The 25,264-nt window shown below is 36.3% G+C and overlaps 1 protein-coding gene across 2 annotated transcripts; it reads left to right on the top strand.

Annotated features, from left to right (window-relative positions):
* HIKESHI (heat shock protein nuclear import factor hikeshi) lies at positions 1-25,264 on the top strand (the record flags this gene model as incomplete). 2 transcript variants are annotated; one of them, XM_080716762.1, is made up of 5 exons in its annotated part: positions 1-30; positions 2,794-3,031; positions 20,211-20,362; positions 23,827-23,885; positions 25,210-25,264. In XM_080716762.1, the coding sequence occupies 5 exons, from the start codon at positions 1-3 to the stop codon at positions 25,262-25,264; spliced, it is 534 nt and encodes a 177-aa protein (XP_080572888.1). The 2 variants fall into 2 exon arrangements, with proteins under 2 accessions (XP_080572888.1, XP_080572887.1); XM_080716761.1 differs by having other exon boundaries at positions 23,767-23,885.

Here is a 25,264-nt window from a genome sequence, read left to right as displayed (position 1 = left end):
ATGTTTGGCTGCTTGGTGGCGGGGAGGCTGGTGAGGATGGGGCGGGATGGGAGCAGGAAGGGGTCAGGATACTGAGGGCGAAAGCCGGGCGCTGGTGCGCGGGGGTGAGACGCGGGGCCGTGGGCGGCTTTGTGTCTGGGTGTGGAAGATGGGGGGGGGGGCGGTGGGATGCTCTCTTTTGACCAACTCTTGTTTAGATTTTTACTTGAATCGTAGTCACAATATTAGCTGTCATTTTTCGAGGGTGCATTTTGTAGCAAGTACTGGGGTGAGCGCACTGCACGCCTTTTGTCCATTACTAATTATTTTAGCCTTCGGGGCGCTCAGAGTTAACCTCGTAACTCGTGAGATGGTCTTTATTTCCATTTTGCAATTGAGCAATTTAGGCTTAGTTGGCAGTATAGATGCCCTCCTAAACGCACAAATCTGAGGTATTATCTAGTCTGCAGCAAACTGTAAAAGAGTAAGGTGTTTGGGCAGTATCTATTTGGAAGGTCCCTAGTAAAAAATAGGCTTAATGTTATTGGAAGCTGGCTGATAGAAACGCCTGATATTTAGTTGTGAGTCATACGGAGATGACTGACCAAAGAAGGATGCGAACAAAATGTTTATTGGTCAAAGGAGATCAGTACCTGTTTAGGAATAATCTGGAGATGTATGTTGTTTGTTTCCGTCGAAACTATCCAGAAATCCATGTTCAGACCTGACTCCTTTTACTTAAAGTATCTTTTGATAGTGTATTTGTAATTCGTGCATGGTTCTTAAACGACAAAGATGACTAGGCTCAGAAAGTTTGTCTTATCTCTTGAATGACCGGGAGGCTGCTGTGGTATGTTGGTAGTTGGTATTCCTGGCAAGGTAATTTTGGATTGCCCCTGCCCACTCTTGATAGGGATAGTGAAAAGCTCAATTGGGAATGAGTGTGAGAATCAGATGAGTGTCATTAAAGAAGAACATTAAAAATGTGTGTTTAAAAAGAATAAAACAGCTGTATGAAATCCATTGTCACGTCAACTATACCAAGCTATACCTCCAGCCCTATTTTATTTGGAAACTGGGTCTCTCTTAACTTGTTGAGAGCCTCACTAAATTGCTGAGGGTGGCTTTGAATCTTTGATCTCCTGTCTCAGCCTCTCAAGTATTGGGATAGAAGGCATGTGCCTTCATGCTGGGCTTCTTTCTTTTCTTTTCTTCCTTTCCTTTTCCTTCCTTCCTTCCTTCCTGTTCTGGGGATTGGACCCAGAGGCATTCTACCTCCAAGCTACAGCCCCAAACCTATTTTTATTCTTTATTTTGAAACAGGGTCTCACTAAGTTCCAAAGGGCCTCACCAAGTAGCTGAATCTGGCTAAGAACCTGTGATTCTCCTGTCTCAGCCTCCCAAGTACTGGGCTTACAAGTGTGTGCCACCACACCCAGCTTGTATATTTCTTTTTCAAGACATTTATTTAATATGCATTGTTGATTCCTTAGCATTCAACTCAAGGTTCAACAGCATAACTCAGGCCTGAACTTGGTCTAACACATGCATTTTTCTCTTTAAGATATTTCATAGACTTTTTGCAGTTAGAAACACTACCCAGCATTTATAAAGCTTGGCCATTTTAAAAAGCAAAATCAGCCGGGTGTGATGGCGCATGCTTGTAATACCTGCGCTTGGGAGGCGGAGACAGGAGGATTGTGCAGGTTCGAAGCCAGTAAGAGACTCTGTTTCCAAAAAAAAAAAAGTATAAAATAGGTGTCTGGGAGTGTAGCCCGGAGGTAGAAGTGCTTCCAGGAACCCCAGTACCACACACACACATACAAAAAAAGAAGCAAAAATCAACATAAAGTGCAAAACGTAAACAAAGTCCTCCTAAATAGACTGGGGAAAGGACACTTGTTTTTAATATGTGGACTGAAATTAGGTACTGTGTAGCCTAGTTCTAACTCAGCTTGGAGTGAGAGTTGGATAACTACAATTTTTTGCTATTCTGCCATGAAATTGTCCAGAAATGATTACAAAGACACAGCAAGCATTGATTTGGGGTTACAAATAAATTTTAATGAGCAGCTAAATTTGCAAATGTGGAATCTTCATATAATTGAGGACTAATTACTTTTGTGTTGCTGGTACATTTTAATTACCTGAGGTTCTGTATCTTCAGGTAAGAACTTGATAGTGGTTATTTTTAAATTTTTGTATTATTATTACTATAATTACTATTATTATTATTATTATTATTATTATTATTATTATTATATTTATTTTGGTGGCACTGGGGGTGGAACCCAGGGACTTTCTACTTCCAGGCTACCTCCCCAGCTTAGTTTTTATAATTTATTTGAAAACAGGGTCTCACTAAGTTGCTGAGAGCCTCACTAAGTAGCTGAGGCTGGCTTCGAACCTGTATGATCTTCTGTCTTGGCCTCCCAAGAGCTGGAATTACAAGCATGCGCCACCACACCCGGCAATAGTGGTAACTTAAACAGCCTTTCAGTTTTACATTCTGAAGCTTTAGATATTTGTTTATATAAGTAAAAATCCTTTCAGGGTACTTTGAAGGAATAGTTATATTTTGAAAAGACTGCAACCATTAAATGATCATTTTAAGGCCAAGTGCATATTTTTGCATTTTCTATCAAAAGTTAACACTTCCTGGCATATTTGAAGTTTCATAATTAGAATGTCAGACAAACCAAACAGTATACTTGGTATAATCACCATAATTGACCATGTTGGTGACATAATTATAGTAATATTGTAAGGTATAGAAACACACTATTGAACTAAGATGAATTTGTTGTTTTCTAGGTTCAAACAGCTGCACAACAAGTGGCAGAAGATAAATTTGTTTTTGACTTGCCTGATTATGAAAATATCAACCATGTTGTGGTTTTTATGCTGGGAACAATCCCATTTCCTGAGGGAATGGGAGGATCTGTCTACTTTTCCTACCCTGATTCAAGTGGAATGCCAGTATGGCAACTCCTAGGATTTGTCACAAATGGAAAACCAAGCGCCATCTTCAAAATTTCAGGTCTTAAATCTGGTAAGAATGTTAAAAATTTCAGGTCTTAAATCTGGTAAGAATGTTAAAAATAGTTTCATGATTAAACTTTTAAAAAATAGCATAACATGAAATGCAGCTTCTTAAACTTGTTTTTCTGCTTGCTAAAAACTTAACATTTCTTTAAAAGCAGATGATACAACAAAAACATTTGAAAAACAGTAAGTGAAAGGCTTTTATATCTCCTCACTCACCCCTGCCCTCTACCCCTGGAGAACCACTTGTTCAGTTCTTCAGATTTTTCTGAGTTTTTTTTTTTTTTAAGTAGTAATGAGAGGTGTCTTCTCATGATTTATAAGATGCATATCTGTCTTTTAAATGAATAGATAAACTAGGTAGGCATGTATGGGAAATAAGAGTACTTCTTTTCGCCCATTAAGGTGTTTGAACTATCAGATTTGATTTTCCCAATTGTTCTTATTTTGGTTCTGTTGACATTGCAGGGACGTAATCCTTGCTTTGATATTTTGAGGTATTTTGTGAAGAAATATAAGAAATGAAACTAGATTAGGTCCCATTTACTCCACTTTAATTTCTGGTTTTGTTAAATCATTATGGAGAAAACATAAGTATGTATTCTTGTAAAAATTGGTGGAGCCCAAGGAAAACTATATTTAGGAAATATGTAGATAACATGTTTATATACTTAAACATTTGAGTGTCTACTATGGAAATTTAAAGATAGTGATTTTGTTTGAGATAACTCATTCTTTTAGAGAAAGACAGTTCAATAGACAATAAAACTGACTCTGTGATTTTCACCAGAGTGAAAGGTAATTGAGGGTGTTTGGAAGCCCAGTGTGGTGGCTCACTTCTGTAATACCAGGACTTGGGATGCTGAGACAGGAGGATCTCAGGTTCGTGGCCAGCCTTAGCAACTTACTGTTGTACTAATCACTCTCTGCAATTTAGTGAGACAGTCCTTCAAAATGAAAAATTAAAAATGGGGCTGGGATATAGTTCAGAGGTAGAATTCTCCTAGGTTCAAACTCCTGTAACCCCTTTCCCCACCAAAAAAGATAAAAGTGCTGAGGGAGAATAGATAAGGGAACAGTTAATTCTCAAGAGGGTGGGGAAAGATTTCCTTGGAGGAAGTCTTATTGGAGTTCTTGAGAACTAGGAATTTTTTAGGCCTAAGAGAGAGCTATTGTGTATTCTAAGTGTGGGTAGTAATTGGTATATGGCAAAAGATTGAAAGCATACTGTGCATAGAGTGGTACAAGACAAGAGTGTATATAGAAAGGATAGGCATGGATTATTAAAAGTATGTGAACTGACTCATTTGGAACTTAATAGGTCAGCAATTTAATATACTTAGGTACCAGACATATTTGATACTATTATAAAAAGTTTCTGTACCATACATAAACAGCTGAAAATTTGCTAAACAAAACTGACTCAAGAATAAATCAAAGTCCCGAACAGACATAGTATCAATACACTAAAATGAGTAATTGGAGTTTTTATATTTATATATAGGAAATAGTTACAAATTAAATGGAATGAGTTCTTAGTATATCAGTGGAATATTCTACTCATCACCCAGCTTAAAAATGACCAACTCAGAGCTGGTCATGGTGGCGCATGCTTATAATTCCAGAATTCAGGAGGCAGATACCAGAGGATCATGGTTCCTGGACAGCCTCAGTTACTTAGGATCTTTGCAACTTAGTGAGACCCTGTTTCCAAATAAGGAATAAAAAATAGGCCGTTTGCAAACTCAGTGAGACCCTGTTTCAAAAAATAAAAAGACTAAAAATATAGGGCTGTGGTATAGCTTGGAGGTAGAATGCCCCTGGGTTCCATGTCCAGTATCACCCAAAAAAAAAAAAAAAAAAGACCAACTCATAGATAATGCTATTTCATGCTATTTCATTTAGAATTCTGTTTATGTCTCTCTTCATTTTTTCTTATTGTATTTTTTTGTAGTACTGAGGGTGGAATCCAGGGGCTTTGCTACTTCTGGGCTATACTCCCAGACCTATTTTATACTTTATTTGGAAACAGGGTCTCACTAAGTTGCGGAGAGCCTCACTCAGTAGCTGAGGCTGACTTTGAACTTGTGGGATTCTTCTGTCTCAGCCTCCCAAGTGCTGGGATTACAAGCGTGCGCCACCACACCCAGCTTGTCTCTTCATATTTTGAAGCAGATTCCTAGATCACAATGTGTAATCTGTAAACATATTAGTATATTAGTATGGGATATATATATACATATACATATACATATACATATACATATACATATACATATACATATACATATACATATATATATATATATATATATATATATATATATATATATATATATATAGCTTTCTACCTCCGGGCTTGTACTCCCAAACCTATTTTATATTTTATTTGGAAACAGGCTCACTAAGTTGCTGAGAGCCTCACTAAGTAGCTGAGGCTGGCTTTGAACCTGTGCGATCCTTCTGCTTCAGCCTCCCAAACACAGGGATTACAAGCGTGCGCCACCACACCGGGCTTAGTATGGTTTTTAAAAGACAAAGTCTTTTTAAAAAATACAACTGTAATTCTATTATCATACCTAAAACCAAATACTTATTTTATTTCAAATTGAATATTCATGATCAGTATTCATATTTCAGTGATCTCAGAAATTTTATGGTTATATAAGGTTTTTAAATACTTTGAATTAGTCTAGTGTGGTGGTGCATGCTTGTAATCCCACTACTTGAGAAGCTGAGATGGGGTTCCCAGATTTGCAGCCAGCCAGGGCTACTTAATGAAGACTTTTGCAACTTGTGACACAGTTTCAAAATAAAGAATAAAAAATAGGGCTCAGAGGTAGGATGTCCCTGGCTTCAATCCCCAGTACCACCAAAACAAAACAAAAAAAAACTTTGAATTAACACCTATGTAAGGTTTCTACTACTCAAATGGTTGCTAGGTGTCATATATCTCTTATGAAAGCCAAACTTTTAATGTATCTTTATTTCCAGTGAATTAGTTGAATTTAGAGGTTTTGTTGGATTTCATTTAAATTAAATTTTAAAGTTTTTTGACCTGGGCTTGGTGGCACATACCTGTAATCCCAGTTCTTGGGAGGCAGAGACTGGAATGCTGCAGGTTTGAGGATGCCCTCAGTAAGAAGTGAATACTCATCAACCTAGGAAGACCGTGTTTCAAAATAAAATTTAAATATGCCTGGAGATGTAGCTTGGAGGTGGTATGCCCTTGGATTCAATCCCCAGTAATACAATAAGTAAATTAATAAATAAAATTTTTTGATGAGTATTGCTGGCCACATGTTCTTCCATTGGGAAGCACATATATGTATAGCTCTCTTATATTTTGTGAAATTGGCAGCCATTTATATGTAGTGCATAAATTGACTAATTCATTGAGGGTTCAGAATGATGTTATTCTAATGTCATCTCATTTATTAGCTGTATAAAGAACTGTGATATGCTACTCTATATCTACCAGAGTTCTAGGAGTAGGGTCATTATAGGAAAAGCAGAATAAATGTTTAGTTCATTTCCTTTACATATGAATGTTCAAAAAAAATAAGTTGATTCTACGTGACATAATATTTTCTAGCATCTTCCAAAAGTAATTAAGTTAGTTTTAAAAGAATTACAAAATTATGGATGTATCTGTGTGCATTTGATTTATATCTGATGTATTCTAAGCATTGATATGCCACCAGAATCCATCAGACCCAATTTTAATTTTTCAGTTTGTTTCTTAAGCATATGTTGATATTTCATGTTTTTTTTTCTTTAAAAAAACTTCCAAAGAACAAAGAAAATTTACTTTGTTTTTAACAGATTTTAATAGCTTTATTGAGGTATGGTTGACATTAGCAAATTATAATAAAGTATAATTTGATAACTTTTGGTATATCTTAACACCTTTAAAATTATCACCACAGTCAATATAATGAACATTTCCATTGCTAACTTTAGAGGCAATTACTGACCCATTTCCTGTCACTATAAAATGTTTTGTATTTTTTAGAGTTATGTATAGAGGAAGACAGAATGTACTTTTTTCCCTTTGGATTTCTTTGATTCAGCATAATTATTTTTAAAGTCATCATTGTTGTGTGTCAATAGCTCATTGCTTTTTATTGCCAGGTAACATTTTATTATAGGTGTAAACCAAAGTTTATTCACTTGTTAGTGTACATTGGGTTATTTCTAGATTTTGGCTCATAAAAATAAAGCCGAGAAGAACATTTGTGTATGTGCATGGTTATGTGCCTTCATTTCTTTTGCATAAGTACTGAGAAGTGGAATGTTGGATCATATGGTACTTGGATATTTTACTTTTTAAGAAACTACCAAACTATTTCCAACATAAATATTCTGGCTTACATTTCAACCAACATTATGTGGAAAGTTTCAGTTCCTTTATGTTGTCATCAACACTTGACTCTCAACTTTATCTGTTTATTATCTTTTTTCCTTTTGGTGGTGCTAGGGATAGAACCAGAGAGTGGCAGGGGAGAGTTCTACCTCTGAGCTATACCCCTAGCACTATTTTATTTATTTTTAAATAGGGTCTGCCTAAGTTGGTGAGGTTGGCCTTGATCCTGTGATCCTCCTGTCCCAGGCTCCTAACTACAATATTATAGACACACACTAATGTGCCTTGCCCATTTTAGTGGTGATTATTATTTTTTTTTTACCATAAAAAGGCACATTTATTAGGTCTTAAGCAAAAGTTAAGATTTTCATTTTGCTTTCTCCATATGATATTTTTTATATTGGTGCATTATAGTCTCACATCATAATGTAGATCATGTTGACAATGGAACACATTCACACAGTACTTGGTGCCCCCTATCCCCTTGCTCTCCCTTTCCTTCTCTCCCAATACCAAGTGTCCAGGTTAACAATGTTACACTCACATGTTTACACATAGTGCAGGTAGCATTTCCAGTAATGAACCTCAGCCTTCTTCCTCTCCTACCCTTCCTCCCCGGCTCCCCTGAGGATCTCCTCCATCATCTGGAGTCCCTCTGGTATCCCAAATACTCTCTAGCTTGAGCGTATTAGAGAAAAGAGGTCCCTTCTCTTTCTGTGCTTGGCTAATCTCATTTAACATAATGTTCTCCAGATCTTCCGTCTTCTTAGGAATGACATAATTTTGTTCTTCTTTATTGCTGAGTAGAATTCCATTGTGTATATTTCCCATGATTTTTAAAACATTTATATATGTGTGTGTGTGTGTGTGTGTGTGTGTGTGTGTGTGTGTGTGTTTTGGTGGTACTGGGGATGGAACCCAGGGGCCTTCTACCCCCGGGCTATACTCCCAGACCTATTTTGTATTTTATTTGGAAACAGGGTCTCTTAAAACACCTGAGGCTGACTTCAAACCTGCACAATCCTTCTGTCTCAGCTTCCCAAGCAGGATTACAAGCATGCATGCACCACCACGCCTGGCTTTCACATTATTTTTAATGCATTCATCTGTTAATGGACTTCTAGGTTGGTTCCATAGTTTGCTATTGGCGAATTGTGCTGCTGTGAACATGGGTATGCATGTATTACTGTAGTTCTCTGACTTCAGTCCCTTTGGAAAGATACCCAGGAGTAGTACAGCCAGATCATATGGTGGATCCATTCCTAGTTTTCTAAGGAATCTCCACACTGATCTCCATAGCAGCTGAACTAGTTTGCACTCTCACCAACAGAGTAGAAGAGATCCTATTTCTTCATATCCTCACTAGCATTTATTGTTTTTTGACATCTTTATGCTTGTCATTTTGATTGGGGTTAGGTGGAATCTCAGTAGTTTTGATTTGCATCTCCCTGATTGCTAATGATGTTGAACATGTTTTTGTGTATCTCTTGGCTATTTCTTATAAAGTATCTATTCAATTCAGTTGCCCATTTCTTGATTTGGAATATTTGTTCTGCTAGTATAGTCTTTTGAGCTCTTTGTATATTCTGGATATTAGCCCTCTATCAGAGGGGTAGCTGGTAAAAATCTCCCATTCTGTAGGCTTTCTTTTTAGATTTTTGATGCTTTCCTTTGATGAGCAGAAACTTTTTAATTTAATTTGATGCCATCCCATTTGTTAATTCTTGTTTTAATTTCCTGTGCTTTGGAGGTCTTGTAGGAAGTTATTACCTGTGCCTGTAGATTGGAGTGTTAAACCTATGCCCCCCTCTGATAGCTTTATAGTCTCTGGGGCATAGTAGGACATGCTTATAATCCCAGTACTTGGGAGGCTTAGACAGGAGGATCACAGGTTTAAGGCAGCCTTAGCAACTTAGATCCTGCTTCAAAAACAAAAAATAAAAAAGGAGTATAGCTCAGAAATAGAGTGCTCCTAGGTTAATTTGTCAATATATTCCCTCCCCAGACCATCCAAAGACTGGGTATTTTTTTTTCTCCAAATTATATGTGATAGCCGAGCGTGGTAGTTCACGCTTGTAAACCCTGTGCTTGGGAGGCTGAGACAGGAGGATCACACAAGTTCGAAGCCAGCCTCAGCTTCTAAGTGTGTCTCTCAGCAACTTAGTGAGACCCTGATTCCAAATTAAATATAAAATAGGGCTGGGAGTATAGCCTGGAGGTAGAAAGCCTCTGGGTTCCACCCCCCAGTACCACCAAAAAAACCCAAAAAACAAAAAACCCATATGTGATAAAAAAAAATTTGTATTAAGAATATGTATATGTGTTCTTTATACATGTATAAACCCCTCAAAACTCAAAAGGAAATTAGCCTAATTTTATTTTAAAAGGTAAAAAATTTGAATAGGTAACTATCATGGAAAATGTATAGACAGCAAACAAGCACATAAAAAAACTGCTCAATATCATCAGTCATTATAGAAATACAAATTTTCGTTATAACAGTTTTACTGGTAGTTTTATCCACTAAAACAAATTTTCAAAACTTTTTTTTTTTGTTGTTAAAGCACAGTGCTTTATTAGGGAAAATTAAGGAAGTACAAGATATTTAGAGACTTCTTGCATCTCAACATTGCATAAACAAGTGATAAAATGCTATTAAAATGTTTTGGGTAATTTTTTTTGACATAAGTTGTGAAAATCTCTTTTTGAGTGTTTAAAGTATTAGAATTCTTAATTTACATATGGAAAGGTCCTAGGGAGTTTATTAAAATATCAAACCCAGAGCCAGGGCAGGGCATGGTGGCCCACACTTGTAATCCCAGCATTTGTGAGGCTGAGACCAGAGGATCCCAGTTTGTGGACAGCCTCAGCTATCAGCTACAGCTACTTAGTGAGGCCCCTTGCAACTCAGTGAGACCCTGTTTCAAAGTAAACAATACAAAATAGGGCTGGAGGTTTATCTTGGAAGTAGAAGATTCCACCCTGTTTCAAGCCTGTTTCAAAACAGGGCTGGATGTAGCTCAGAAGTAGAAGGTTTCTGGGTTAATCCTACATCCTCCAAAAGAAAATCAAATAGTCCAAGGGCGTGATGGCACACCCTTGTAATCCTTGGGCTTCAAAATACTGGAAGATCACAGGTTCAAGGACAGCCTCAGCAACCAAGGAAGTGACTGGGCAGCCTAGTAAGACCATGTTTCAGAACAATATAATAAAAATAGGCTGGTGGTATAATTCAGAGGTAAAATACTCCTGAATCCATCCCCTGTACCAAAAATAAAATATCAAAGTAGAGAGACTTGTGATAAAATTTATATTTCTTATCTGTTGCGGTGTGAGATGATATGGTTTTGGGGAAACTGTCCTCCGAGGACCCCTGTTAGGGTTCCAGACACAATTTCCCTCAAAACACACACAAAAAAACCCAAAACAGAAAAACCGTGGGTTCTTGTCCTGAGCTAAGGGTCAATACACATTAGCTTGGACTCTTGCTGAAGATACTTTATCTCTCTAAGCAGGCCTGTGGAAGCTCTGCTTGTTAACATTTGAAGGGGGCTGTGAAAAAGCTTTTATTCTTTCATCTTATTTCTGGGCTTCTAGCCAAGAGTAGTTTCAAGGTTACAGCCCCCTTCTAGCCTCACAGAGAAGCATTTTGTGATCATGTGCAGATTGTGCTGAGTATTTTCTCAATTGACATCTTTAATCTCTTCAACAAAGTCCTTTGCTTATCCATAGCCTGCTTTTCTGATGTTTGTCTCATTAACATAAAAGTATCCTTAATTAGAGTTAGAAATTTATTTTTCACATATACCCAAGTGTTTATACTCTAGTTTTTCTACACATACCTAAGTATTTATACTCTAGTGAATTTATATTTTCTCTCTAGTTTTATATTAGTACTGTCACAGGATTTTTTTGAAATTTTTTCTTCAGATATCTTTCTTGAGTTCAGAAAGTGGTATCTAGCCTATCAGATTGTAAGAATCTTATGAAAACATTGCTTTCAGCATTCTGATAAAGACTTAACTGAATACTGGTTTCTGGTTATAATAATTTATACATCTGTTAAGACCTGTAATAACTATGAATAGTAAAATATAATGTTTATGAAGTTTGGTTCATGTTATATCAAGAACATGAGTACAAAATTTTTAAAATTATGGTTTAAATTTGATTTTGAATTTGAAAGGAGAAAGCAATTTTTCATACCAAAAATAACTGAAAATATTTATGTATAGTGCATATTTATATGCATTTGTTTGCAAAGATAAATACTTTTAGAGTTCATATGCTGTTTGAAGAGTTAAAGCCACATGCACATACTCTCATGCACACAAAGTTCAACTTAAAACCTTCCTTTTCTCTGTAGGTTAACTCTTTGTAAAGTGTTTCAACAGACAAGGAGGAATTGGCTCAATGCCTCAGTCAGGGAGAATTCCTGTGGCATCTACAGTGGAGAATTATATGGAGAATGGGAAACAGAAGAGTCCGAGATTGGAAGAGCAGGTGGGGGTAGGACATTAGGTCAGATATAAAAGCACTTGCATAGAGCTTTACAAATTTTTTTATTGTGTCTGTAACACTTTAGTATGTTATTATACTTAATAGAAGAATAAGAAATAGTTTCCCAAATCATCCGAGGTTTAAGAAAGGGGATATATGTTTATATGAATAAGTATTGGAGTAAAGTTTTGTAGGATGCTCCTGTTAGGAGAAAAGGCTAATTAATGCTTTATGTTTCAATTAGAGATACCCTTTACCTTGTTTCATTTTGGCCAGGCCCCATCTGAAAGGTGCTGTTTGTTTGTAATTAAATTTTAAAAATAACAGTTCTGATAACTTTTTTGTATTGGGGATTTAGCATAACTTTATTTTGAAAAAAATTAAAAGAGAATTAAAAGTATATTACAAATAATTCCTTACACGTTTTCTACATTTGTTGATTTTTGCCTTATTTTATTTATTGTTTTCTTCTGAAGGTTTTGCAGATAAATTGCAAAGATTATTCTCCTTTATTCCTAAGTACATCAGTATATATTTCGTAGATCATTAATGTTTTTTCATATAAAACATGGTACAATAGTCAAATTCAGCAATTATTATTAATTTTTTTTGTGATGCTGGGGATTAAGCCCAGGGGCATTCTACCTCTGAGCTACACCCCAGCCCTATATTTATTTATTTATTTATTTATTCATTTATTTATTCATTTATTTATGCAGTACTGGGGATGGAACCTAGGGGCATTCTACCTCCAAGCTACACCCCCAGCCCTATTTTTTTTTTTTTTTTTTTTTTTTGTGGGTCTGGAGATGGAACCCAGGGACATTTGACCTCCAAGCTACACCCCATGCCCTATTTTTTATTCTTTTTTTTTTTTGAAAATTTAAAGAAGTTTATTAAAAAGATAGAAATACAGAAAATAGAGCCCCATGCCAAAATGGCATGAGGCGGGAGGGTGGCCTGGGCCAACTCACCACTCTCCTATTTTTTATTTATTTTGAAACCGGGTCTCACTGAGTTGTAGAGGGCCTTACTAAGTAGCTGAGACTGTCCTCAAACCGCTATCCTCCAGTCTCAGCCTCCCAAATGCTGGGATTACAAGTGTGCACCTCCAGGCCAGGCTCCTATTTTTTTTATTCTTTATTTTGAAACAGGGTTGCACAGGACCTCAGTAAGTAGCTGAAGCTGTCTGTAAACTGTGATCCTCCTGTCTCAGCCTCCCAAATGCAGGGTTTACAAGAGTACTCTACCATGCCTAGCTCTTATTCTTTATTTTGAAACAAAATAGCACTAAGTTGGGGAGGGCCTCACTGAGTAGCTGAAGCTGGCCACAAACCTGTGATCCTCCTGTTGCAGTCTCCTCAAGTACTCTGATTACAAGCTTGCAGCACCACACCCGGCTCAAAGTCAGCAAATATAATGTGAATACAATACTCTTATATATAGTCTACATTAAATTTTTGCCAGCAGTTGTCTCAATAATTTCTTTTACTAATTCCCCTTTCCTGCACTCTCAATCTAGGATTCAATCAGGGTCATGTATTTCTTTTCTTTTCTTTCTTTTTTTAATTTTTTGTGGTACTAGGAGTTGAACCTAGAGGCATTCAGTCTCTGAGCTACATTTTCAGCTCTTTAATTTATTTTGAATCCGGGCATGGGGACACACACTTATAATCTCAGTAGTTGGGAAGCTGAGACAGAAGGATTGCAGGTTCACAGGCAGCCTTAGTGAGGCCCTCTGCAACTTAGTGAGACCCTGTTTCAAAATAACGAATAAAAAATAGGGCTGGGGTGTAGTTTGGAGGTGGAATGCTCCTGGGTTCATCCTCCGTACTGGGGAAAAAAAAAATCCTTTTTTTTTGAAACAGGATCTTGCTAGGTTTAGCTAAGTTGCTGAGCTGTTCCTGAACCTGTGATCCTATCTTAAGCCTCCCAAGCACTGGAATTACAGGCATGTGCTACCATATCCCGCTAATACAGGTTTTTTTTTTGGCTAATACAGTTTTTTTTTTTTTTTTTTGGTACTGGGGATAGAACCCAGGGGCATTTTCCCTCCAAGCCATATCCCCAGTTCCCCCCCTTTTTTTTTTATTCTGTATTTTAAAATAGAGTCTCACTGAGTTGCAAAGGGCTTCACTAAGTAGCTGAGGCTGCCCTCAAACCAAGATCCTCTTATCTCAGCCTCCCAAATGCTGGGATTACACGTGCACCACCACTCCTGGCTACTGGGCTACACAGTGTTTTTAATTATCGTAACATTAATCTTTGATATGGCACCATTGTTTAGCTTTGTCTTCCATAATACTGACATTAAAAGTACCCATGAAAAAGGGCTTTTGAATCCGGGCATAGTGGTGCACACTTATAATCTCAGTAGTTGGGAGGCTGAGACAGAAGGGTCGCAGGTTCACAGCCAGCCTCAGTGAGGCCCTCTGCAACCAAGGAAGAATTCTTAAAGTGTTAAAATTAGAGTTTTTATAAATCATAATTTGAATTTCTTTATAATTCTGTTCTTTTTCTTTTTGGTTACTGCCATATTCTAATGCACTGCTTTTTAGCTTTCTCTACATATGGCATTTATGGTCTTTCACTCATCCAAATCAGTTGTTAGGGAGAAACATTTAACTAATTCTAGTTTTCATTTAAAATAGGATAGAGCTTGTCCAAGGGGATTAGAAAGGACTAGGACAACACAAGATGCTGCTAGTAGTCTATTCACATCAAGTGGAAGTAGTTAGCCAGGGTGGAAACCCCTTCCTTCTGACATTTCTTGGCTTGTTTTCTTGAGTGGCTTCATTGTGAAGTAAGTAATGAATTAAAATCAGTTAAGAGTTCATAACATAGAATTTGATATAAACAATAATAAACTGAACTGGAAGGAGAGCTTTGATATTGGAGCTTGGTAGATCTGTTTTTGAACCTCAGTGATACTCATTGCTGGGTAAGTTTATTTTTTTTTTCTTTTGAGATGAGTTTTGCTGTGTTGCTGGGGCTAGTCCCAAAACTCCTAGGCCCAAATGACCCTCCTGCTTCAGCCTTCTAAGTAACTGATGCTTTAGGCACTTTCCACCACACCCAAGGGTGGTTGTGTATTCATGACCAAGATCTTCAACCTTGGAGGAGAATTCAGTAAAATGGCTTTAATATGAGCATTAATGCATTTAAAATGTGTATGTCTAGGGAAGAATTGGTGCTTAAAAATGATTGTTAATGTTTTTATAAAATCATCGGATATCAATGATAGAAGAGATACTAGAAATCACCCAGATAATGAAACCAGTTTAGTATTTAAATGGTTTTTACTCCCTTTGAGTGTGAGCTCCTTAAGAGTAGAGGCTCTTATCATTACCATTTTGTGCTCTGTAGAGCACCAGTGATGGACTATCAATACTTTGTTTTTGTCTGTGTGGTACATGGGATTAAACTCAGGGCATTCTACGTCTGAGCTACAACCCCAGACCTAGCCTGAAGCCTGTGCTCCTCCTGTCTCTCTTGGCCTTCCAAGTACTGATGGTGTGTACCACCATACCTGGCCTTTAGGTACTTCTATTAGTCATTTCAGTCATCCAAATTCAGATGTAGTACAATGGCATATATGTTACCATTTTTATCTGGTTTAAGATATTTATTGCCAATGAAGTTTTGAGAATCAGTGCTTAGGATATGCAGTAGTGAAAAATATAACTTAAGGCCTGGTAAGCTATCAATAAAAATGAAGCTAAGAGGTTTAGGAAATACACACTTGTTTTTAAAATTTTCATATTTAGTACTAAAAATATTGTTAAGCAGGCATAATTAAGAGATTTTTATATAGCTGTGTAGCATATCATCTCATTCAGATATTACTGCTTGGTAAATTATTTTTCTTTGCCGTAATTATCCTCATCCCTTTGCTGTAATGCACTTGCAGTGTGTTAACCAATGAACTTTTAGTTTTTTAGTTTCTCTTTTGAGCACTTTAACTATTAGAAGGATTGATATTTCATGAGTTTTTATTCCATTGTAGAAGTCATCCAAAGAACAGAAGGAACATTTGTTTATATATTTTTAAAATAAACCTTCCTCCACATTTTATCTTGCTGTTACCCTATGTATCCACTGGATCATTTTATAAATGCATTTGTGAATATTAGTGATCTTATTTTTCCTGTGTCTTGAAACATTTTATCATTTCAACTAGAAAATTATTTCATCATTACTTATTAATTATTCTCCACTATCCTAAAAGAAAATGGGCTGAAATAAAAAGAAAAAATGGAAGAATGAACAGAGGTTGGCAGACATTATTATAAAAGGTCACACAGTAAACATTTTTGGCCTGTAAGCCACAAATAGTCTCTGTGTCATGGTTATTCTTCAACACTCTTTAAAAATTTTTAAATCATTCTTAGCTTCCAGGTGATATAAAAATTGGCTGTGAGACAGATTTGGTCTGGTGGTCTTTGTCATTATGTTAACTTATAATTTTCATATTATATTCAAAGGATTATGCTATCTTTCAAGAAATAAAAGGAATAGCAATATCGTCTTTATGGACTGCTTTTATCTTTTATTAAACAATATAGAATTCATACTTTTTCATATTTTGTTCATAATGGGAAATGAAAAATTGACAGGAAGATGTTTTACAATTATTAGACAAATCAGAAAGTAAATACAAAGAGATTTCTAGATTAATGATGGTGAAGTTGCTTTTATAAGCAATATTTAGACTCATCTGAATTTTCTCAACTAAGTAATTGATTAAACACTGTATTTTCATTCCTTTGTGCTATGGGGACTTGAACCCAGGGGCATTCTACCTCTCTGAGCTCCAGCTCCAGCCCAGTTTATTCTTTTATGTATGTTGTATTTGTAGAATTGGGATAGAACTCAGGGGGCATTCTACCTCTTAGCTACCCTTCAGTCCTTTTATTTTTTGTTTTGAAACAGGGTCTTGCTAGGTTGCTGAGAGTCTTACATTGATGAGTCTGGTCTTGATCCTCCTGCAGTCCTTCTGTTTCAGCCTACCAAGTATTGGGAGGTGTGTGTTACCATGTCTTCCTTGAATGCTATTTCTAAGGCCTAAAAGAAAATATGGTATTCTACAGTCATTTAAATAGAAGGAATTATCACACAGTATTTTCTAATAACTCTTGGACATATCTTAAAAGGACATATGCTCTTATTCTCTCATCTTATATATTTGTGTTCTGAATTTGGCTGGATATGCTTTATAAATGGACAAAACCTAAAAGTGTGTATGCATAAAAGTGATCAAAAGGAAATAGGTGTACAGATGAAAACTGGGTGTACAAATGGTTAACTGGGTTAACCATTCTAAATAATGTTTGTAAGTAAAGTTTTTTTTAAAATCTCAGCATTTCACTTATTGTACTTTGACAGTGCATAAACTAGAAAAAGGAACAGTAAGTCACCACTAGCTAGAACTTTTGTCCATGTCATCTTGATGGTTGATGAGCACTTGTATTCAGGGAACATGGCCCATTTCACCTGTAAAACCTAAGGAAAATGTGGAATGGATATCTAGCTTTGCTTTATTTAAATATTAATCAAAATGCTAATAAAGTTTTTTCAACATCTATTAGTAACATTCTTTTGGGGGGGTGTTTCCTGAGGTATGAACCCTCAGGCCTTGGCAGTATTACTGAGCTACAGCCCCAGCCCCCTTTCTGATCATTCTTTCTACAATGTTGCATTAGACCTGGTAGCAGATGATAAAGACTGCTTTTCCTTATATATTAAGATTAAAGAACTGGCATCCTATAGGATTTCTCTTTTTAGATAGGCTCTGTGTTTGGATCTTGAGTTAATAAGGAGGAAGGATACTTGGAGAAACAGTCCTTAAAAGTTAGCTGCTACATTTTTTGTTAGAAAGTTGTTGAGAACTTGATAAAATGTGTATTTTGTTTTAAAAATTATACCAGATGTTTGCTTGCTCTGCTGTGTTTAATATTTTGACATTGATATTCAATGTAATTGATCATGTTTTCTTTTTTACTCTGACTTAAGAAGTTAGATCCAGAATAAATGCTAACTGTATATTAGTTTTGTAATCTGTATATTTTGTAACATTTCTTCCTATTATTTTATTTCATGACTTTTAAGTAATGGGTACTTGGAGTGAATTAACTAGTATTTTAAGCCAATTTGAAAATATGATTAGAGAAATGATTTAATTACATAATGGATATCTTTGAAAATGTAGGTTGAAGATTGTTGAACTTTGAGAGTTTTTTTCTTTCCTTAAGTTGTCATAGCACCAAAAAACTTCCAAATCAAAGAAAAAGTCAGAATGTTTTCTTAGTCTATCACTTACAGTGGGTCTTAGTTAATTTTATTTGTGTGTGACAAATGATACAGATCAGAGATGACAAGCCTCCAGGTCACTTCCTACATGGTTAAAGTGAAGGTGACAGAAGATTGTATTGAACCTCTTTCAATAGTTGAGATTATTGAAGCCTGTTAGGCAGACAAACATCATTTATTTATAATATTTATTTTAATATGTTGAATATTATTCCAGGTTTAAAACAAATAGAGTAAGGGACTCAAATCTATCCCTCCATAAAAGCAACAAGATAACTAGAAAAAATTGTCAGAATTAGTTTTTTTCAGAACTCTAGCAACTAAAAAAAAAAATTGTAGCAACCAAGGGAACATTGAAATCAAGAAAAATCACTGAATTGCCAGAGGAACAGTGAGCCTTGTGCCATTTTCTGCTCCCTGGCCCTCAGCTCAGTGATAACCTAAATAACTGTCTCCATTTTTACTACTGGTCCAGGGAACAGGGTGGTCTTTATTTACAAAGAATTGTAATTAACTTGTTTTGATCTGTCTGGTGACTCCCTGAAAGACTGGTTAAAAAGTTGTGCCTTTATTTCACCTAATAAGGAACTCTCCCAATGCTTAAAGTGACTATCCAAGAGATGTTTATCAAGAAATACACATAAATTAGTCACTGAGGCAAAAGACAGTGCTTAGAGCAAATCATAACTGATCAAAAACTTGAGACAAAAGGCTGGAGATAAGAAGCTAAAAAGACCTATGTACATACATAAAGCCCAAAGCTTAAAAACGTAAGAAGGCACCTCAGGCTGGCTTTCAGGCCCTCCACAGCTGGAAATGAAAGCATGGGCAGAGTTGTAAACTGCCTGGCTGAGCATTGAATGCAGATCCCAACACACTGCCCATCTGCAAAGGCTAAGAGAATTTTTTGGTTACACATGTTTAAGGAAATTTCTGTCCAATCACTAGCTAATCAATAACAGAACAAAACTCAATATTAACTCCAGGTAGAGTATACTTTACACCAGGCATACTATAAATGAACTGTTGAAGAGAATCTTGAAAGCATCAAGACAAGTAATATCACATATATGAATCCTTATAAAGTTCTGAAAGAAAAAAGCTGTCAACCAAGAACTCCATATTCAACCAAACTATTTTTTAAGAAATGGAGGAGAAAGGAAAACATTCCCAGACAAAGAGTTGTTTCTGGCAGACCTGCTCTATAAAGAAATGTTCATCAGGTTGAAAGTAAGGAGATAAGACAGTAATTCAAAATCACTTGATGAGGTTAGTTGTACATCAGGGTTGTACTTAATGGTAGTTTTGTATAAACGGAGCCATGTCACATATTTTTTCATGAGTAAACTAATTTCTTCATTGTTGTAATATCAAGTATTGAGTGGGGAGATCTGTGGCATTTAGTAAAGTATACCATGGTTACTGGTGATAATGGCAATTTGAAGATCTTTCTGTAATGGAGTAGAATAACCAGAATTTTTTTGTGTGTGTGTGGTATTGGGGATGGATGTATTCTACCTCTGAGTTATACCCCCAGCCCTATTTTTTATTCTTTAATTTGAAACAGTCTCACTAAGTTGCAAAGGGCCTTACTAAGTAGCTGAGGCTGGCCGGATCCCCCTGTCTCAGGCTCCCAAATGCTGGGTTTACAAGTGTGTGCCACCACGCCCGGCTCAGAATCTTTTAAAAGTAACCCCTTTGGGGTTAGCATTGAAAGTCTTTTATCTAATTAATTTTCATTCATTTTTCTCTCATTCTGTTACTATCTATAGCTGCAATAATCCTTGGCAAGTTTGGAAAAGCAACATTTTCTTGGTGAAAAATTTTTAATTTTTATTTCTTGCTAGTATTCTAAAAAATAAGTAGCCTTTTGTATTTATCTGAAAAGAGACAAAGTTGCACATGAGAACTTTTAGTGTACATAGATCAGAAGTTCTTTACATTATTTTCAGAGGACTTTGATGAATATAAGTTAAATATGAAACATGTGGTACGTGTCATTTTCTTTCAGGGGAAGGAAGCCAACATCCTTTTGGAGCCATGAATATTGTCCGAACTCCATCTGTTGCTCAGATTGGAATTTCAGTGGAATTATTAGACACGTTGGCTCAGCAGACTCCTGTAGGCAATGCTGCTGTATCCTCAGTTGACTCATTCACTCAGGTAATACAATACACATTTCACTCTTTTCTCGTTTTTCTTTGCTTCATTAAGTGATAGTTGGCAAGTTAAGATTACATATGTATATGAAATAAAAGGTGCTGCTGAGGTACATTTTATACAGTGAAATCAAGGCAGTTCACGTATCTATCACCTTGCATCATCATGGTTTTTTTTTTTTGCAGTGAGAACATTTAAGATCTATTTAAGTATAAAATACATTATTACTAAGTACAGTCTCTGTGTTGTACAAACTTTGTACTCTTTGACCAACATCTTTTGTTTTCCTTCCTCTATTCCTCAGTCTTTCCTCAGTCTTTGGCAACCACCACTTCACTCTCTGCTTCTATGTGTTTGTTATCTTTAGGTTCCACTTAAAAGTGAGATCATACAGTATTTCTTTTCTGCACCTGGCTTATTTCACTTAGCATAATGTTGAGAGGGGAAATTTTGATGGTGTAGGAGAGGGTGGAGAATTGTTGAAAGGGGAATAACACTATTAGAGGGACTGGAGATTGAACTCAGCACCTTCTGCCTGATAAGCAAGTGATTTACCAATGACCCACACCCCCAGCCCGTGAAGTAGTATCCTTGAGTATAAAAGGGGAGTGCATATGAGGTATTCACCTTAGCTAAGATAACGGATATATTGGGCACAAGTACAGGAGATTAGTGGATGTGATAATGAGAATTTTTCCAGACTTTTTTCTAATCCCTTCTCTTTCCTCCATGAAATAAGGAAGAGCATCAGCTAAAACTGAGAAAAAGGAAGTGCTGGAAATTTAAATTAAAAGGGCAATTACTAAATAAGTCTTTAATGAAAGAAGACAGAAAAATAGGCTAGGAAGTTTATGGGTATACTGTGCAGCACCAAAGGCGTACTTTTGAAGCTTGCGGTCATGAATTAAAAGGCAGGTTTTTTCTGATCCCTTGAGAATAGACTGAATTAAGAATGACAGTCAGCCGGGTGTGCACACGCTTGTAATTCCAGTATTTGGGAGGCTAAGCCAGGAAGATTGGGGTTTGTGGCCAGCCTCAGCTACTTAGGCTCTTTGCAACTTAATGAGACCCTGCTTTAAAAAAAAAAAAAAAAATAGGGCTAGTGGTGTAGCTTGGAGGTAGAATGCCCCTGGGTTCAATCCCTTGTCTGTCTGTCTGTCTGTCTGTCCGTCCGTCCGTCCGTCCGTCCGTCCGTCCGTCTGTCTGTCTCTGTCTCTGTCTCTCTCTCTCTCTCTCTCTCTCTCTCTCTCTCTCTCTCTCTCTCTCTCTCACACACACACACACACACACACACACTTGACAATATAGTCTCAAAACATTTTTTGATAATTAAAAAAAAACTACTGAACTAAGAAAGCAAGCTGTAAAACAATACTTTAATATCCTTTGTAGATTATATTTAGAAAAATGTCTGGAAAAGACCCCTCAAAGTCTAAAATTATCACTGGAGAAAAAGCTAATTTTTACTGTATATATTTATATATTTTGAACTCTGATAAAAACACATATATGGAGCTGGGCATGGTGGTGCACGCTTGTAATCCCAGCATTTGGGAGGCTGAGACTGAAGGATCGCGTTTGCGGATAGCCTCAGTTACATAGTGAGGCCCTCCGCAACTCAGACCATTTCAAAATAAAGAATAAAAAATAGGGCAGGGGTGTGGCTTGGAGGTCAAATGCCCCTGGGTTCCATCCCCAGACCGGCAAAAAACAAAACAAGACAAACACATATATGGTCATTAAACATTTTATCATGAAACATTTTAAATGTACAGTACAGAGAATAATTTATATGTTCCATAAATACACTTTGTGTACTGGCTACTCTGTGCCAAGTGTTTTCTAAATAGATACAAAGAGGCAGATGAAATGAAGTAACATCTGTCCTTATAAATTCTCATTATAATGGGCAATATGTCTTCAACCTACATTAAACTATTATATTTTGTCATATTTATCACTGTTTTTTTTTTGGGGGGGGATGCTGGGAATTGAACTTGAGCCTTGTGTATGCTATACAGGGTTCTACCTTTGAAACATAACCCCAGTCCCTGCTAATTTTTAAGACAAAGAAATGAAGGTGTAGTTCACTGCTGCCTGCTTTATCTCCCAAATATCTTCTCTTCTAACTTTGTAGATCTTCCTATCCGTATTTCATTACCTGTGTAGTACTTTTTCTGTATTTATACATGTTTCTTGTTTAATTACTCTTAGTTACTCTTATTAAATTTTTATCAGAGTAGCACATGTACATGTACCTTAACAATAGATTATATTACCTTTATATTAGTAAACAAATTAAAAAGCCCCAATAAAACAGTTCTTATGTAGAGAAGACAGCAGAAGCCATCATGGCTAGTTTTATATTTCTGAGAAAGTAGTGCAGTAAAGATTATTTTTGAATGAATAGAAAGTAGTATTATCTTCATTTGTTCATTTACTTGTAAGTTTTGTGCTCAAATCCATTTGATTCTTGGGAAATGAGAATGAATTTAGTGCCAGGTGTGGTGGTGCTAGTTTGTAATCCCAGCATTTGGGAGGAGATGAGAATTGCCTTTTGCCAACAGCCTCAGATGCTACTTAGGCCCTTTGCAACTCAGTGAGACTCTGTTCCAATATAAAGAATTTAAAAAAAAAAATAGGGGTAGGGTTGTAGCTTGGAGGTATAGAATGCCCCTAGGTTCCATCCCAAGTACTGCAAAAAAAAAAAAAAAAAAAAAAAAAAAATTCTAGCTTCTACTAAGAAGTCTTAAAGGACATTGGTAGATTTTACTGTTTTTAAGAGACAGGTTAAGAAATGGGGGAAATAGAATAATGCTGCCTTTTTTATCTTTACAATAATGAAAAACAGTAACCTTTACTAATATTTTTTTTTCTGTGCATGTTTGTGTGTGGTACTGGGGATTGAACCCAGAGGCATTCTTCCTCTGAGCTATACCCCCACACCATTTTATTGCTTTTTTGGAAACAGGGTCTCATTAGGGTCATGAATCTCACTACATGATGAGCTGTTCTTGAACCTGCCATACTCCTGTCTCAGCCTCCCTAGTACTGAGATTACAGGTGTGTGTCACCATGCCTGGCTACCTTTATTAATATTTAAGTTTTTATCTTTCTGTCAGGAGAGAGACTTCTTAGTGATAGTTTACCTTTTTGTATGAGAAAATAGGTTAATTTGAGGAGAGTGCTGTTTGAGGAAGGAGATATAGACATGGAGATAAAAAGAAAATTTTGAAGGAAAAAATTTTTCCCCTAAAATGAATAATATATGCCACAATATCACTTTATCCTTAGCTTTCAACATTAGAATATTTTAGAAATTATAATCCCTGAAACCAAGTTAGTTCAGGAGGTCCAAGTGGAGTATTTGTTATAATCCATTAATCTATTAATGTCTAACTTTTCAGTTCACACAAAAGATGTTGGACAATTTCTACAATTTCGCTTCATCATTTGCTGTCTCTCAGGCCCAGATGACACCAAGTCCATCTGAAATGTTCATTCCAGCAAATGTGGTTCTGAAATGGTATGAAGCATTTTCTATCTCTAATAGTAAGCCTTGTAGTAATTATGTATATTTTGTTTGTGAATGTGTTTCTTTGACATTTAAACATATTTTTTATTGTGGACATCAATATACATTAAGGTTTTGCCTAACAATATATGTACTGTAGAGTTCAGATCAGGAAGTCTATATCCTATATCTTCTGTTAGGTAGCAGCCATTCTGAATTTGTAAAGACAAGAAAATATAATTGCCTATGTTTAGGGACCACTGTTAAGCATTATACATTTTTGTATATTTTGAATTAGAAGTACCATATATGAGACTTAAAATATCAATCAAAGCTTTATTTTCTCCTTAAGTTTAGAAAGTCTTGATTGAGCCAGGCGTGGTGGTGTACGCTTGTAATCCCCGCGCTTGGGAGGCAGAGACAGGAGGATCGTGCAGGTTTGAAGCCAGCCGCGCTGGCTTAAGAGAACCTGTTTTCAAATAAAAATATACAAAAAATAGGTCTGGGAGCGTAGCCCAGAAGTAGAAGGGTTTCCAGGAACCCCAGTACCACACACACACACACAAAAAAAGAAAGTCTTGATTTGAATAAGTATGTATAAGGAATCAGGGTAGTTTATATTGTATCCCACACATGAGTGACTAATAAATCTATTTTTCCAACTTGCCCATCTTTTTTGCAGTATTGGAGATGGAACCCAGGGGCATTCTATTTCCAAGCTACACCCCCAGCCCTATTTTTTATTCTTTATTTAGAAACGGGGTTTCACTGAATTGCAGAGGGCCTCACTAAGTAGCTGAGGTTAGCTGCGAACTCGGATCCTCCTGTCTCAGCGTCCCAAATGCTGGGATTACAAGTGTGTGCCACTATGCCCACCTCCAACTTTCCCATCTTTTTATTTATAATATTTATCTTCACTTTATATATTGCAGTGGTGGGAGGATGTTTAGGATGATTGTGGTGAGAACTGGTACCTTGGTATAGCCTGGAGAGCACTAGAATATACTAGATTTGAGTTTTTGTCACAATGTAGCTACATGACTTTGAGCAGATCACTCTTATCTGCTAGTCTATGAAATGACAGAGGAACCTCCTCCCCCTTTCTGGCACTCAAATTTATATGATTTGTGCTCTTTGATAAAAGTTAAGACTGCTCTCACACTTGAATTGCAGTGCTTCTTGTTTCTTTACAAGAATGATTAAATTTCTAGATTAACTCTTTGGCTTTTTAGAAATGACATGTAAAATTGTTTTGAGTAAATATTATGTAGGTTATGAAGATCCAGTTACAGTTTTGTTTTGTTTTTTTACAAGTATTGTGGTTTTTCTTTTCTAGGTATGAAAACTTTCAAAGACGACTAGCACAGAACCCTCTCTTTTGGAAAACATAA

The sequence above is a fragment of the Muscardinus avellanarius genome (genome assembly GCF_963383645.1).
Source record: "Muscardinus avellanarius genome assembly, chromosome: 1".
NCBI lineage: Eukaryota > Metazoa > Chordata > Mammalia > Rodentia > Gliridae > Muscardinus > Muscardinus avellanarius.
Note: the sequence above shows the minus strand (reverse complement) of the source record. Positions and strands in the feature narration are given on the sequence as shown.